The sequence below is a fragment of the Phascolarctos cinereus genome, unplaced genomic scaffold (assembly GCF_003287225.1).
Source record: "Phascolarctos cinereus isolate Bilbo 61053 unplaced genomic scaffold, phaCin_HiC Scaffold_1;HRSCAF=81, whole genome shotgun sequence".
NCBI classification, from domain to species: Eukaryota; Metazoa; Chordata; class Mammalia; order Diprotodontia; family Phascolarctidae; genus Phascolarctos; species Phascolarctos cinereus.
In genome coordinates this window covers 117545468-117563796 of record NW_027555514.1, presented here as the reverse complement: position 1 = coordinate 117563796, position 18329 = coordinate 117545468, and the positions used below count along the sequence as shown (strand labels likewise).

At 34.4% G+C, this 18329-nt stretch overlaps 1 protein-coding gene across 1 annotated transcript in view; it reads right to left on the bottom strand.

Annotated features, from left to right (window-relative positions):
- GRM8 (glutamate metabotropic receptor 8) overlaps window positions 1–18329 on the bottom strand; it is an 886817-nt gene that overhangs the window by 342452 nt on the left and 526036 nt on the right. Inside the window, 1 exon segment of the mRNA XM_021002389.2 lies at window positions 6714–6914. Coding sequence (XP_020858048.2) covers window positions 6714–6914 — 201 coding nt within the window.

The window sequence follows — 18329 nt, the reverse complement described above, 5'->3', positions numbered from 1 at the left end:
AATGAAGTCATATCAACACTAAACATCTATGCATAAAATGGTATAGCATCTAAAGTTTTGAAGAAGTTGAATGAGTTATAGGAGGAAACAGATAATAAAAGTATACTAATGAAGGACAACTTTCCCATCTCAGAACTATAAGAATCTAACCAAAAAATAAACAAGAAAGAAGTTAAGGAGGTAAATAAAATTCTGGAAAAGTTAGATATGATAGATCTCTTTGAGAAAACTGAATGGAAATAGAAAGGAATTTACCTTTTTCTCAGGAGTACATGGCACCTAAATAAAAAATTGACCATGTATTGCTACATGAAAACCTCATAATCAAATGTAGAAAAGCAGAAATAGTAAACACATCTTTTCAGATCATAATTCAATAAAACTTACATTCAATAATAGGCAATCAAAAGACAGATTAAAATTAATTAGAAATCAAATAATCTAATCCTAAAAAACAAGTGGGTCAAAGAACAAATCAGAAACAATCAATAATTTCATTAAAGAAAATAACAACAATGAGACAACATACCAAAATTTATGAGATGCAGCCAAAACAGTACTTATGTGAAAATTTATATCTCTAATTGTTTACAACAATAAAATAGAGAAAAAGCAGATCAACGAATTGGGCATGCAACTAAAAAGCTAGAAAAAAAAATTAAAAATCCCAAATTAAACACCAAATTGGAAATCCTGAAAATCAAAGGTGGGATTAATAAAACTGAAAGTAAGATAACCATAAGACTAATAAATAAAACTAGAAGCTGGTTTTATGGAAAAAAACAATAAAATAGATAAACCACTGGTTAATTTGATTTTTTAAAAAAGGAAACAAGAAAACCAAATTACTAGTATCAAAAATAGAAGGGGTAAATTCACCACCAATGATAAGTAAATTAAGACAACTATTAGGAGTTATTTTGCCCAATTAGATGCCAATAAATTTGAAATGGATGAACATCTAACAAAAAAATATAAATTACTCAGATTAACAGAAGAAGAAATAAAATACTTATATAACTCAATCTTAGAAAAAAAAATTGAACACATCATCAATGAACTCCTTAAGAAAAAATCCCCAGGAGCAGATGGGTTCATAACAGAATTTTACCGAACATTTAAAGAACAATTAATCTGAATACTATATAAAATATTTGGAAAAAATAGGCAAGGAAGGAGTCATACCAAATTCCTTTAATGACACCAATATGATACTGATACCTAAACCAAGATGAGCCAACACAGAGAATGAAAATTATAGACCAACTTCCCTAATGAATACTGATGCAAAAATTTTAAATAAATTACTAGCAAAGAGATTATGGCAACACATCACAAGGATCATACACTGTGACCAGGTGGGATATATACCAGGAATGAGGGTTGGTTCAATATTAGGAAAGTGTTCAGCACAATTGACCATATCAATAACAAAAGCAACAGAACTCATATGATAATCTCAATAGATGCAGGAAAAGTTTATGACAAAATACAACATTCCTATCAAAAACACTAAAGAGCATAGCAGCAAATGGAGCTTCTCTTAAAATGATAAGTAATATTTATCTAAAACCATCAGCAAGAACTATCTGTATCAAGGATAAAAAAAAAGTTTTCCTAGTACAATCAGGGGTGAAGCAAGGATGCCCATTATCACCTCTATTATTTAATACTATATTAGCAATGTTAGCTATAGCAAAAAGAAAAAGAAATTAAATGAATTAGAATAAGCAATGAGGAAACAAAACTGTCATTCTTTCAGATAATATGATGATATAATTAGAAAATCCTAGAGAATCAACTAAAATACTACTTGAAGTTATTAACAACTTGAGCAAACTTGCAGGATACATCATCAGCATTTCTATATATTACCAGCTAAGTCCAGCAACAAGAGATAGAAAGAGAAATTTCATGTAAAATAACTGTAGACAATGTAAAATACTTGGGAGTCTACCTGCCAAGACAAACCCAGAAACTATATGAACACAATTATAAAACACTTCTCACAAAATAAAGTCAAATCTAAATAATTCAGAAAATATTAATTTCTCATGGGTAGGCTGAGCCAATATAATAAAAATGATAATTCTGCCTAAAATTACTGAAGAAAATAATATTTTAAAAGTTAGACTAACTCAAATGGCAAAAGAGGTCCAAAAAGCCAATGAGGAGAAGAATGTCTTAAAAAAATAAAATTGGCCAAATGAAAAGGAGGTCCAAAGGCTCACTGAAGAAAATAATTCCTTAAAAATCAGAATAGAACAAATGAGAAGCTAATGACTCTATGAGAAATCAAGAAATTATAAAACAAAACCAAAAGAATGAAAAAAAAAATAAGACAATGTGAAATATCTCATTGGAAAAACAACTGACCTGGAAAATAGATCCAGGAGAGAGAATTTAAAAATTATTGGACTACCTGAAAGCCATAATCAAAAAAAGAGCTTAGACATCATCTTTCAAGAAATTATCAAGGAAAACTGCCCTGCTATTCTAGAACCAGAGGGTAAAATAGAAATTGAAAGAATCCACCAATCACCTCCTGAAAGAGATCCCCAGAGGAAAACTCCTAGGAATATTATAGCCAAATTCCAGAGTTCCCAGGTCAAGGAGAAAATATCGCAAGCAGTCAGAGAGAAACAATTCAAGTATTGTGGAAACATATTCAAGATAACACAAGACTTAGCAGCTTCTACATTAAAGAATCAGAAAGCTTGGAATATGATATACTGGAAGTCAAAGGAGCTGGGTTTAAAACCAAGAATCACCTACCCAGAAAAACTGAGTATAATCCTTCAGGGGGGGAAATGGAAATTCATTGAAATACAGGACTTTCAAGCATTCTTGATGAAAATACCAGAGCTGAATAGAAAATTTGATTTTCTAATTCAAGACTCAAGAGAAGCATGAAAAGGTAAACAGGAAGTAGAAATCATAAAAGACTTATTAAAATTATTAAGATTGAACTATTTACATTCCTACATGGAAAGATGGTATTTGTAACTCATGAGACCTTTCTCAGTATTAGGGTAGTATATATCTATATCTATATCTATATCTATATCTATATCTATATCTATGTATGTGTATATATACATATATAGAGGTATAGATAGATGATAGATAGACAGATAGAGAGGAGAGAGAGAGAGAGAGAGAGAGAGAGAGAGAGAGAGAGGGAGAGAGAGAGAGACAGAGGTCACAGGGTGAGCTAAATATGCAGGGACGATATCTAAAAAATAAAATTAAGAAATGAGAGAAGATTGTACTGGGAGAAGGAAAATGGGGTAAATTATCTTACATAAAAGAAACAAGAAAAAGCTTTTACAGTGGAGGGGAAGAAATGGGAGGTGAGAAGGAATGAGTGAATCTTACTCTTACAGTATTTGGCTTAAGGAGGGAATAACATACACACTAAATTGGGCATGGAAATCTATCTTACCTAGAGAAAAATATGGGGGAAGAGGATAAGAGAGGGGGAATGATAGAAAGGAGGGCAGATTTGGGCAGGGGGTAATCAGAAGCAAACACCTTTGAGGAGGGACAGGGTCAAAGGAGAGAATAGAATAAATAGGGGCAGGGAGGCAGGATAGGATGGAGGGAAATTTAGTTAGTCTTTCACAACATGACTATCATGGAAGTGTTTTGCATAACTACACATGTATAACCTACATGAAATTGTTTGCCTTTTCAATGAGGGTGGGTGGGGAGGGAGAGAATTTAGAACTCAAAGTTTTAAAAATGAATGTTAAAAATTGTTCTTACATGTAACTGGAAAATAAGACATACAGGCAATGGGGTTCAGAAATTTATCGTGCCCTACAGGAAAATAGAAAGGGAAGGGGATAAGAGAAGGAAGGGGATGATAGAAGGGAGAGGAGATTAGAGGAAGGGGCATTCAGAATGTATACCATCATGGATTGAGGGGGGAGGGGAGTGATGGAGAGAAAATTTGGAACTCAAAATCTTGTGGAAGTGAATGTTGAAAACTGAAAATTAATTAATTAATTTTTAAAAACAGAAAGTCAGGTGGACCTAGTTTCAAATCCCATCTCATACTATCTCTGTTACATGAGCAAGTCTTATAACTGCTGAGCCTCAGACAACTCTGATAAAAATCTTTCTACTGAGTTGAAGGTAAGTTGCAGTCTGTACCAGTCTCCATCAATGAAATTATGAGTACTTGAATTAAAGCTAACACTTGCCTTTCTACCTATCCTTAGTGCAATCTCACTTTGATTTTTGAGGGGAGCTCTTAGTGTTCCATGAATCATAGCTACCTGTGAGAACATTAGTGGTATGTGAGGGGAAAATTTGGGATTATTAAAAAATGCCCTTCACTTTCTCAAAGGCAATCCAGACCATTCTTTCCTCCGACCCATTTCTGAGCACAGGTCATTATGCATCTGTAGTAACTGTCAAAGACCTGTGAATGGATTGTTTAATGCAATGGACTTTTTGTCTGTGCATGGATTATGATATACCCCAGCATTCATGTAGCTTGGAGTGGGGAGAATGTTGGGGAAGTGGTGGGAAAAATACTGAATTTAAACCTATTTTTATAACCCAAAATTGCAAGATATAAGAAAGTTATTTGATGATTTAATATTAACTGTTTCATAGGGAGAAATATAACTAGAACTCATTATAAATTGAACCTTTTTATTTGGTGCAAAAAAAATAGAATGGTGAATCAGTGGAATAGAATAAGTACAAATTACATTCTAGTAAATGACCATAGTAAGCTAGTGTATGATAAACCCAAAGATGCAAGCTTTTGGAACAAAAACTAATTGTTTGACAAAAACTGGGAAAAGTGGAAAACTGGGAAAACTGGCAGAAACTTGGTATAAACCAACACCTCACACCATATACCAAGATAAGGTTAAAATGGGTACATGATTTACACATAAAGGGTGATACCATAAACAAATTAAGAGAGAATGGAATAGTTTATCTGTCAGATTTATGGATAAGGGAAGAATTTAGGACCAAGGAAGACATAGAGAGCATTACAAAATGTAAAATAGATCATTTGGATTATATAAATATTTTTTAAATTGCATAAACAAAACCAATGCAAACAAAATTATAAAGAAAGTAGAAAACTGGGGGGGGGGATTTCACAAGTATGTGTGATAAAAGCCTCATTTCTCAAATATGTAAAGAACTGAGTAAAATTTATAAAAATACAAGTCATTCCCCAATTGATAATGGTTGAAGAATATAAATAGGCAGTTTTCAGACAAAGAAATCAAAGCTATCTATAGTCATATAAAAAATGCTCTAAATCACTACTGATCAGAGAAATGCAAATTAAAACAATTCTGAGGTATCACTTCACACCTATCAGATTGACTAATGTAATAGAAAAGGAAAATGACAAATGCTAGATGTTATATGTGAAAACTGAGATACTAAAGCACTATTGCTGGAGTTGTGAACTGATCCAACCATTCTGGAGAACAATTTGGAACTATGTCCAAAGGGCTCCAAAACTGTGCATACTGTTTGAACCAACAATACCTACCACTGCTAAGTCTATATCCCAAAAACATCCAAAAAAAAAAGGGAAAACGACCTATTTGTACAAAAATATTTATAGCAGTTCTTTTTGTGGTGGCTAAGAATTGGAAATCAAAGTGATGCCCTTCAACTGTGGAATGGCTAAGCAAGCTGTGATATACGATTATAATGGAATATTACTGTGCTATAAGAAATGACAAGCAGGATGATTTCAGGAAAACCTAGGAAGACTTACATGAACTGATGCATAGTGAAGTGAACAGAAGCAAAAGAACATTGTATACAGTAACAGCAATATTGTTTGATAAAGACCTGTGAATGACTTAGCTATTTTCAGCAATACAATGATCTAAGACAATCCCAAAGGACTAAAGATGAAGCATACTATCAGCCTCCAGAGAATGAACCAATATTGATTGAATACAGAATGATGCTTGCTATTTTTTACTTTCTTTTTTTCTTTTATTCAAGTCTTATTGCACAAAATGACTAAAGTAGAAATGTTTTATATAATTGCACATGTATATCCTATATCTGATTACTTATCATCTCAGGGAAGGGGAAGGGCAGATATAGAATTTGGAACTCAAAACTTTAAATAAAAATGTTAAAAATTGGAAAAAATAAAGATGCAGTTCTGGCTTCAAATTGACTGAATTACTAAGTGAAAAACAAAGTGAAAGAAGACTGGAAGTCTTACATAGACTAAGCAACATCTTCTTAAATATGCAAATACAAACTCCAAATCAATCAACTTTCTCAAGACAATCTTGTGTTTAAGACGCTCAGAATTGGTTTCAAAACAGAGAGTCTACAATTGCCTCTCTAATAATGACATGAACAAAACATTCAAAAGGAATTTAATCTGTTGTCAATAGTCCTATATAAGCTCTCCAAGTTACTTCTGAAATAGTAATTTTAAGTAGAATAGTTTGATTGACAGGAGCTTATTTTTAGCTTCTGCTTGTTTCAGGAGCAGCTTAATGGCAGCATTAAAAAAATATGCTCAGGATTTAAAAGCAGGTGGAAAAACTCACACTTCTGATTAAAAAGAGAATTCTTTCTAATCCTGTGCTTTCCACTGTGCCTGAAAGTGTCTTCTATATATAGGGAAGAAAAAATATACCCCATCATTCTGAAGCGTTAAAAAAAAAAAGACAAATAAATAAGCATGTATAACTTACCATTAAAGTTTACAGCCCGAATATAACTAAGGAGCTCTTTACCATCAATTGTGCTCATTCGTGGACAAAGACCAATGTACCCAGGACAGAGATCTTTATGCATATTATGAAGTGCATAAGCCATGGAATATACTGCATCAATTACGAACTGGACTTTTCCTTCTTGCTCATAGGAGGAATCCCGGGCAATTCGTTCTAATCCTGTGGAGAGAAGGAAGGAAAGAAGAGGGAGGAATGAAAAATAAAATCTGCTCACCTTATTCTTAACCTGTGCACTCATATACTGTATTCAGTGCAAATAAAGAGAAAAAAGTACGGCTCCAGCTTCCAGCATTTTTAGAATACTTATTGAGACAAACTAAAATTACCACATTTTATTCCTAAGTACTATGGTACTAGACTGAGACAGGTTTTTCAACTGTATTTTGAATTTTTACTTTGGCAAAATGGGGAAAATTACTTCCTTGGAAGGGAACAAAGTTCACAATGAAATAATAAAGGTAGAGAAACTATACATCTCTGTGTCAAGCTTATTGAATATCAGAATATTTTACATTTTGTAATTACATAATATTTTGCTTGTGGCCTGACCTTTTAAGTAAGATGTGTTGGCTGTGTCATTCTTCCTATCCATATCTGTTCTATTAACATCATTTAATTAGTATGCTCAAAGTATGGTCATTTTTCTCATATCAGTTCTTATTTAGAATGTGCCATTTTTGGAGCCTTCTCCCCCAATCCTAGAACTTATAATGGAATATTTCTCTAAGTGAACCCTATTTATCTTCAGAGGAATCAGCCAATTTACTTTCTTCTCACACTCTATTTTCCATTTTAATTTTCCATTAAAGACATGTAGATCTATCAAAGTTAGTGTCACATAGTATAATTGTATTCATATGAAGGCATATTCAATGCTCAGAATTGACATAGGAGATTGCTTTTAGTTTGGAAATTAACATTTTATATTTGAAAGAAACAATTTTAGAGGAGGAAGGAGTTTTAGAGTTAATCTCATCTGATCTTCTGACTTTACTGATGGGGAAACTGAGGCTTAGAGAGGTGAAATGAATTGCTACATAGTGGCACAAATAGGACCAGAAACCAGATTTTTAAAGTTTCAATCCAGCATTCTTTCCACTACCTGATTTTTAATCACAGAAACACAAGTAGAAATGTCAAGGTGCCCAATTTAATAATTCAGAAAAAAAAAGCCACATATTCATGCATGGGCAAATGTCAACGTATCCATTAGCTAACTCTTTGTGAACTAAAATAAGGATCTGTGCCAACTTTCCCCTACACATTCATATTCCACAATGCAGGCGTTATTTCACTGGGAGGTGCAGAGACACAAAAGAGATTTTTGTACTTTCTCTGTTTGGATCATTGTCATAGAAGATATCTTCTATAAAGTCCAAATGGAAGAGGGATGCTCTACACATGGTACCCTTCTCGAGGTGATTCTAACTCCAGGTGTTCTTAATTCCACACGTCTTAACTACATGGAATCCCCGAAACCTAAAGGATTTCTTCATAAAATCCATAACCAATGATAAAAGATAATACAGCAATCCACAAAGGAAAACCCAAGTGGAGGAAGAAATCATAGTGTCCAAATGATGGCATGCCCTTGAATGTGCAAAGCACTGTTAATTATCAGCACATACATCTGGGACAGATGTTATGGCAGGGACCAAAACAAAATAAGACAAGAGGAAACAAAATTACACTTAGGAAACTGCACAATGTTTTTACCTTAACAAAATTTATTTAAGTGTTTGCTTTGTGCCAGGGACTAAGCTTGGTGCTAGGGATTCAAAGGTACCAACCGAATAGAGTTTACATTCTACTGTTAGGACACAGCATGTGTACAAATATATATATAGTAGTCTCCCCTTCATTTTTCTTATGCTAACAATTGTGGTGGGGAGAGTGTCTGAGAATCCTTTATGGAGGAAGTAACACCTAAGTTGAGATATGAAAGAAGTGAAGGCTTCTGAAAGGTAAAAATGAGGATGGAGGGTATACCAAATGCAATGATTTGGGTGATGAGATGTCAAGTATGAGATAAAGCATGCAGTCTAATTTATATAGAACTTGTAATTCATAAAGGTGAGTTACATAAACTAAGTCTAAAAAGGTCAGTGGGAAATGGGATAATGGAAAGAATAAATGACCAACAGTATATTACAAATAAAGACTTCTATACAAGTTTTATAAAAGAAAGTAACAATGACTTATTTGAACAGTAGTCAACCCATAGTAAAGGGAAAAAAAGTGGTTTTGTTTCATACACTGTCATTGTCAAAGAATTCAACACAAGGTGTCCAGTACGTTTACCTCTGTACTTAGGCTAAGCCTCAGAAATCAAAAGTGGAAGGAAAGGGAGCAAGTATTTACTCACTGGTTAGTATGTGTCAAGTATCATTAAGTGCTGTACAAGTATTATCTCATTTGATTCTTACAATAACCCTGAGAAGAAGCAGCAATTATTACCCTCATTCTGTGTAGAAGAAACTGACACAGATACCATTTGAATGACTTGCCCAGGGTAAATCTTCCTGACTCTATGCCCAGTGTTCTATACACTGCTCCACCTTGCTAGAACCACATTCAAAGTTTTTCCAGCATTTTTGAATTTGAAAGAGCTTGAGATCCACTGGCATAGACTTTGAGGACCAAGGATCACCTTCACACCATGACAAATAATTAGAAGTAGGACATTAAAAGAATCAGAAGGAAGCCTCAAGTGTGTTGGAGAAATCTTTCATGAATGATTTACTAAAAAATAAGGACAGGGGCAGAGTCAAGATGGCAAAGAATAGGCTGGGACTTGCCTGAACTCTCCTAAATTCCCCTTCAAACAACTTTAAATAAAGCCTTAAAATGAATTCTGGAGCAGCAGAACTGACAAAAGGATGGAGTAAAACAATTTTTCAGCCCAAGATAACTTAAGTCAGCAGGAAAGGTTTGTCACATCAGGATGAGAATGGAGTGCAGTTCAGTGTAGTCAATGCCCCAGCCAGAAAGTAGAAGGCCTTGGGGCAACTGAATGCATAGCAGTGGTTTTCAGAGTTCTCAGCCCACAGATCATCATACCATCATGAAACAACTGAGAACTTACAAACCCTCAGTACTAGTTCTGAAAACAGTTGCACAAAACCCCTAAAGCTTGGGACAGTGTCCCCTTGACTCCCTCAGGAGCAAAGCCCAATTTTGACATAAAGTTAAAAGTCAAGAAATAAACTGGGAAAATGAGCAAATGAACAAACAAAATCCTGACTGTAAAAAATGACTATGGTGACAGGGAAGATCAAAACACTGACTTCAAGACTCCATGAGTGTCCTGAGGTTTCCTTGAGCAGCCATCTTCTTTTTTAAAAAAAATTAATTTATTTTGATTTATCAACAATCACTTCCATATGCTTTTGAGTTTAAAATTTTTCTCCCCCTACCTCCCCAAGATGGCACACAATTTGATATAGGCTATACATATACCTTCTTATTAAACATATTTTCACATTAGTGATGTTGTAAGTAAAAATTAGAAACAATAGGAAGAACCATCACAAAGAAGAAACAAAACTCAACAGAAGAGAAAAAAAATAGCAAATAATATGCTTCGATCTGCATTCAAACTCCATAGTTCTTTCTTTGGATGTGGATAGCATTTTCCATAACAAGGCCTTTAGAGACGTCTTAGGTCCTTGTATTGCTGCGAAGGGTTAAGTTTATCAATATTAGTCATTGCACAATGTGGCTGTTATTGTGTACAATGTTCTCTTGGTTCTGCTTACTTCACTCAGCATCAGACCATACAAGTCTTTCCAGGTTTTTCTGAAGTCAACCTATTCATCATTTCTGATAGCACAATAGTATTCATTACGTTCATATACCACAACTTGTTCAGCCGTTCCCCAATTGATGGGCATCCTCTCAATTTCCAATGCTTTGCCACCACAAAAAGAACTGCCATGAATATTTTTGTATATATGGGTCCTTTTCCCATTTGTATAATCTTTTTGGGATATAGCCCTAGAAGTGCTATTGCTGGGTTAGATCACTTTCCAGTAATTTTTGCAAGGTATTCATGACAAATGAAAAGCTTCAAATTCCAGCTCCATTTCTCAACCAAGAAAGCATAAAAATATTTCTGAGATGTTTTGATGATGCACTCCCTTGTATACTATAACACTTCAACTTCATGGTGTCACAAAGTTTTACAACAGTCAGAGTATATGCCTCGCTTCCTTATCTCTGACTTTCTCATTCATCTAAATGAGGAGTTTAAGAAGCTGACAGTGACTCATCAACTTAATTGGCTATAAAATTTCATTATGTTATACTTTCCAAAGTTAATGTTAATGTATAGCCATAAAGTGTTCAGTAGCATTAAAGACTCTATGTCAGCCACCCACAAAAATGTCACACCTTTACTAATATTATTTAAAACATCAGTGACGGTAAAGTTGTAATATATTTTAGTATATAGCTTGAATTCACAATATATTGGAAAGTACTTACCTCATAGGAGAGGAAGCCAGCCTCATAAATTACATAGTTAGATTGCTTTATGTTTTCATTAATGAATTCTAAAGTTTCTGATTGTATCTCATCTTCATGAACATGGGACTAAATCATAGGATTTAGAGCTAGAAGGAATGTCAAGAGATGTGCTAATCCAACCCCTCCATGTTATATATGAGGAAACTGAAGCCTTAGAGAGATTAAATGGCTTGTCCCAGGTCAAGGAGGCAAGAGGGCCAGAATTCAAACTCAGGTTCTCTATCTCCAAATCCAGGGCAGTCTCCACTCTACTATATGGCCTATTATCTCCCTCCTTATTGGCCTGTATATTACAGTGCAGGTTGGAGGTAAGAACTTTGATCCATGACAGAGCTTGATTAATCCCTTCTTAACAAAGAAAAAAGGGGCAGTTGGGTGCTACAGTGGATAGAATGACAGGCTTGGAATCAGGAAGACTCATCTTTCTGAGGAGTAAAATCCAGCTTCAGGTACTCACTAACTGTATGATCCTAGGCAAATCATTTAACCCTGTTTGTCTCAGTTTCCTCATCTGTGAAAATGAGCTTGAGAAGGAAATAGCAGACCACTCCAGTATCTTGGACAAGAAAACCCCAAATGGGGTCACAAAGAGTTGGGCATGACAGAAATGACTAAACAAAAACGGAAACAAAGGAGTAAAGGTAATTCAAGTGTGTTAAGTTCCTGCACAATTGGGCTTTCTACATTTAAGCTTGGCATGCTTTTCAATGAAAAAGAAACCCAGGGGCCATTAGCTGCTGTTGTTGGAAGCCTGAGCATTTTCACTTTCTAAGAATTTCTCAAGAATCTGTTTGGCTTCCTGGCATACCGAGCAGATCCTCTTTGGAGGATTATTGGTAGAACACAGACAAGTTACATACAGACTATAAAACCTTGAGGAATTATAATGAATGGTCCAGATTTGATTTCATTAGTGTTGGCAACTCTGTGTGTGTGTGTGTGTGTGTGTGTGTGTGTGTGTATACACAGATATATATATATACACATACATACACATATATATGTATATATATGTGTGTGTATATATGTGTATATATATATATGTGTGTGTGTGCATATAGATATAGATATAGGTATAGATGTATCTTCTACTTTTACAAAGCTCTTTCCTCCTGATAGTCCTTTAATTCTGGTGGTACAAATACTCTCAATGGGCAAATTAAAAGTCTATTTAATTCAAAGACATTTCAAGTACATAACAACTATTGTAAGTGAGGAAGTTCACTTGGAACTATTCTGGAAAGGGTAGAAAAGAAGAGGAGCAACAGAAAGCCAGGTTTGAAAAAAAAATCCATGGTCATATAGAGTATTTTACTGGCAAAACTTTTCTGTTTTTTTCCAGCTGCTTTGATATGTTTTGAGAATTGATCAATAACAGATACACATGTGTTGTATTATCTTGTGTGTTTCCCAACACCATACTATCACCGTGGTTTACTGCGTGCAAAGCACAGTAAGGGAATGGGGGTGGGAAGAGATAACATGCAAGTAACTTTATATAAACAAGATATACATAGAATGAATTAGAGATAAACTCAAAAGGAAGGCCTTAATATTAAGGGAGATTAGGAAAGGATTCTTATAGAAGATCAGATTTTAGGGAAGACTTAAATAAAGCTATGGAAGTGAGGAGGGAGAAAATTCTAGGCACAAGGGACAAACAATGAAGACTCATGTAGGAAGGAAATGGAGTATCTTATGACAAGATCAAAGAGGCTAGTGTCACTGGATCATGGAATAAATGTTGGGGAGTAAGGTATAAGAAGATAGGAAGGGATCCAGCTGTGAAGGGCTTTAAAAGTCAAACAGATGATTTCATTTTTTTTCTTGGAAACAATAAAAAAATCACTGGAGTTTGTTGAATAGAGGAGTAACTTGGTCAGACCGATGCTTAAAGAGAAAATCACTTCGATAGCTAAATGTGGGATGGACTGGGGTGAGGAGAGACTTGAGTTATGGAGACCAGGCAGTAGGCTACTGCAGTATTGCAGGAATAAGGTGATGAGGGCCTTTCTGTACCAGGGTGGCAGTATTGTTACAGGAAAGAAAGGAGGTATTTATGGGAGATGTTTTGAAGATAGAATCAAGAGGATTTGACAAGAGATTAGATATGGAATGGGAGGGGTGAGAGTGAGGAGGTCAGGAGAAAAGATAGAGATTGATAAATAGGGAATCATCTGTATAGAGATGATAAATGAGAGCCAATGAGATCACCAAATGAAAGAAATATATATAGATATAGATAGATATAGATATAGATATAGATTAGATATAGATATAGATATAGATATAGATATAGATATAGATTAGATATAGATATAGATATAGATATAGATATAGATATAGATATAGATATAGATTAGATATAGATTAGATTAGATATAGATTAGATATAGATATAGATATAGATATAGATATAGATATAGATATAGATATAGATATAGATATAGATATAGATATAGATATAGATATAGATATAGATATAGATATAGATATAGATAGGGAGCAGAGAAGATGGGCCAAGAAAGATCTGACCTTGGAGACATCCATAGTTACATAGAGAAAGGAGAGTATTCAAGAAGATGATTGTTTACCCTGTCAAATGCTGCAGAGAGTTCAGGAAGGATGAGGACTGAAAAAAGTCCATTAGATAAGTGAATTAAGAATGTTAGTAACTTTGAAGACAATGGTTTCAGTTGAATGAAGAGGTCAAGTCAGACTATAGAAAGTTAAGAAGAGAGACAATTGGTTACTTTCTTGAGCATTTCTGCCTTTCTCCATCCATAAACCAATGAAAACCCTGTTATACATTTTGAAGAAATTCAGCTGGTTATAATCATTGTTGAATGGGGCAAAAGTGGGTTATCTGTTTACTGATTTTAGGTGTGCTACTGGTTCTATAAATACAAACAATTAGAAGGCTATCTCAAAAGCCTATAACTTCCTCTTCATTAAAAGACATTTATTTCCTATTTCATCACCCAGGAATGTGGCTTCGGCCATATGAATGAAAATTTACTCAAACTCTGACATTAGAAAAGGACAATAATGGGACACTGGGGAATGAGGAATGAGGCAAGAAACAAAAAAGAAATGTCAACTCTGTTAGACTACATATTGCCTACACAACTAATCAATTCACTCAGAATTCTCACTGAGGCCAGTTGATATTGTTTACCTTGGGGAGAAAACTTAGCTGATTATAATTTCTAGATTTCAACTATTTACCTTGGCATAGTATAAATCTAGTCATTATTGAATAAAATGACACAGTAAGAAATCTTGTAAAGTGAAGTCACAATTTAAGGTCAATTCTAAAGCAAAATATTAAGCTATTGGACAAATATAGATTTATCTTCCACTTTCATACTTTTGAACAGGTTATCCTGCATGTGGGGCATACATTACCTTCAAGAATAAAATACTTCTGAGAATCTTTAGCTTCCTTCAAGAGTCAAATCAAGTGCCTATAGGAAGCCTTTCCTGATCACCCCTGTTATTAGCATTCTCTCTCACCTAAAATTTTCTTGAATTTATTTGCATAAATATTTTATCACTTCCCTACTCCCCCCAAAAATGTTATATCCTTGAAGACAGCAACCAATTCTGATATAAATTTATGTATTTTTAGCTTTCAACATTTACTTCCACAAGATTCTGAGTTCCAAATTTTCACCCCATCTTGCCCCTCCCCCCACCTCAATTCTGGAGTTATCTTTGTATCCATAACATCGAGCACAGTGATTTGTCTATAATATGAAATTAATAAGTTTTTTAGTTGAATTAAATTTCTAAGAACACATTCTTTCAAATTAAATTAAATACTCTTCAAAATTTCCTGAAAGCTCTGTCCCCTTGTTTCCAAAAGTAAATCTTGAAGATATACTTTTAAAACAGATTTTCTCATCTCTATTTTGATTACGATTCAAATTATTTTACTACTAAAATTCAACCTTATTTCCTACTACTCCCCTTATATAAGGTAAACAGACATACAGTATATGTAAATATATATATATGCATGCGTGTATACATACACATGTGCAAACTCCAACTAAAATGGTCTATTTATCAAGTAAAGTTATGATCAACTACTCATTGAAGTTGTTGGGTGTATCACTACTCAAGTGCTATTTAATCAGGTATAATCTTGAATCATTTCACTTTTCATATTTATTCAGCAAGCAATGAGTAGCAAACATACACAATGAGCTCTACTGAGCACTTGGGGAGGTGTATAAAAGTAACATGACTTATTCCTGATTCAAGAAACTTACTGTCTAATAGAGAAGTAAAGGTACAGCAATAGAAATATAGGGATAGGGAATAGAACAAAGATTTCATTGATTTAGAGAACTCCAAGATAAAGGAAACTCCAAGATAAAGGTCAAAACCTTCTCTGCAACTTATAATCTTATGTAAAGACTGGTGACCATACCACAAGTAGAGACGTGAGGCTAAATGGGTCGTTGTTGTTGTTGTGCTGAGGGCAATGGGGGGGTATTACAAAAAGACTATGTTCCTAGCATTTGAAGGAATTATCTTCATCATCACCATATGTGAATGCAATTATTCCATGGCAAAATTATAATTCATTTTTTCCCTCATTGATTCATTCACTTATTGATAATTTAGTAAGAATTTAGTGCAGGTAAGGTATGTAATGTAAGACCACAAGAATCAGTTGAATTAGTTCTTATTATTTTGTATGTCATGGACACCTTTAGCCTAATTGACTCTCTTAGGGAAAAAAAAAGTTTTTAGTGTATAAAACACATGGGATTAGGAAAGAAACCAAATACATTGAAATATAGTAGGTATACACACACACACACATACGTACAAAAATGTATATGTATTTATGTATATATAACAAGTTCATAGGTTAATAACCAGAGAGATGCCCTGAGAAACTGTGACTTGCCCAGCTTCAAACAGATGTCAGAAATGGCACTTGAACTCAGGTCTTCCTAGCTAGCTCTGAAATTAGCTCTTTCTTCACCAAGTCATGCTGCTTATGCATAGCTGGTTTATTAACAAGTCCTAAGGATTCTGCCTCCACAACTTATCTGACATCAGTCTCCTTTCTCTCCACTTACACTACATTTACTCTAGTTCATGCCCTCATTAGTTTTCATAAGTACTATTTCTATGTAAGGACTTTCCGAACTCATTATTGTGCATCACCTTTCTTCCTCTTCCAAATCTACTATTAACCAAAAGCGTCACTCTGGATCCCACTATCTCCTCCTCTCTGCCTTTCAGCAGCTCTGTTCCTTCAAACCTCAGAACACCACTTTCAAAAAGTTTGTCCTGATCTCTCACTCCTCAAATATTCCCGAAGCACATTGTTTGGATCTTTTCTTTGCCCCACTTCCCCAACCCTACTCCCCACCTTGTATTATTCTTAACTCTGTGTATGCTGCTGTCACCTCTAGTAGAATATAAACTCCTGGAGGGAAAGAAACTGTACCACTTTTATGTTCTTATACCCAGTACTATCTGCAAAGTAGTCACTTAAGTATTCTTTTTCTCCATTTGGCCCATTTTATTTTTTAAGGAGTTCTCAGTGAGTTTTTGTGTCTCCTTTTCTGTTTGGCCAATTCTGCTTTTTAAGGAGTTGTTTTCTTCAGTGTACTTTTTTTCCAGTTGGCCAATTATATTTTTAGGGACTTGTTTTCTTCAGTGTACTTTTTTCCCCATATCTGAAGATCCTTTCTATCTTAAGTGTAAATGATAGGTCAAGACTAGCAGAAATAAAGATGAAAGAGTGATTTTTGTCAAATGAGGGGGTAGAGGTGAGTGAAAATTTGAAAGATGAAGAGGTTGCATTTGAGCTTGGCCTTGGAAGACTGGCAACAGTACTGAAAGTGGAGATGTGAGGGAAATGAGGAGGGTATTACAAAAAGATTACGCTTATACCATTTATAGAAATTATCTTGATTATTGCCACATGAACTGTGATTATTCCATGGTAAAATTACAATTCATTTGTTCCCTCATTGATACATTCAGTTATTGATAACTTATTAACAATCTAGCATAGGCAATATGTTGTGCTAAGACCATGAGAGTCAACTGCCCTATGAGCATCTGAGTGATGAATCATCAGAGTTCAGAGTAATGAATAGGGACGAGTAAACTGACCATGTCCATTTATGGTCCATATAACTTTGAACTTGTCAATCACTTTAGTTTTAAATGTGAATTAAGATACAGCAGTATCCCTTAGGAAGGACATAAGAACTGTGTAAAATGTTTAACAAGAAGTACTCTGGAGCCTTTGACAGTGTCAAGAACACTATTCTCCTGAATACTCTTTCCTATCTAGCTTTTTTTTTTTCTGATACTACTAATTTCCTGTTTTTTCTCTTATCTGATTGTTCTTCAATCTTCTTTGTTGGATCTTCTTCCATGTAACTCCCACAAACCCTGGGTGGCCCTAAGCATCTGTCATTGGCCTCCTCTCTCTTTACACCACTAGATTTGATAATTTCATTAGTCCCCATGTATTCAATTATCTTTTCTATTCGGATTACTTTTAGATCTATTTATCCAGAAGGCCTCTTTTCTCAAATATATAGGGAACTGAGACAAACTTATAAAAACAGGAGTCATTCTGCAGGTGATAAATGATCAAAAGATATGAATAGGCAGTTTTCAGAAGAAATCAGAATGAATGGAAAAATGCTCAAAATCACTATTTATTAGAAAAATGCAAATTAAAATAAATCTGAGATACCACCTCACACCTATCATATTGACTAACATGATAGAAAAGGAAAATGACAAATGTGGGGATGTGGAAAAATTGGGAAACTAATACACTCTTGGTGGAGTTGTGAACTCATTCAACTGATTCAATTCTGGGGAGCAATTTGGAATTATGCCCAAAGAGCTATAAAACTGTATATCCTTTAACCCAGCAATATCACTGCTAGCTCTATACCCCAAAGAGATCAAAGAAACTGGAAAAGGATCTATTTGTACAAAAATGTTTGTAGCAGCTCTTTTTGTGATCGCAAGGAATTAGAAAATGAGGGGATG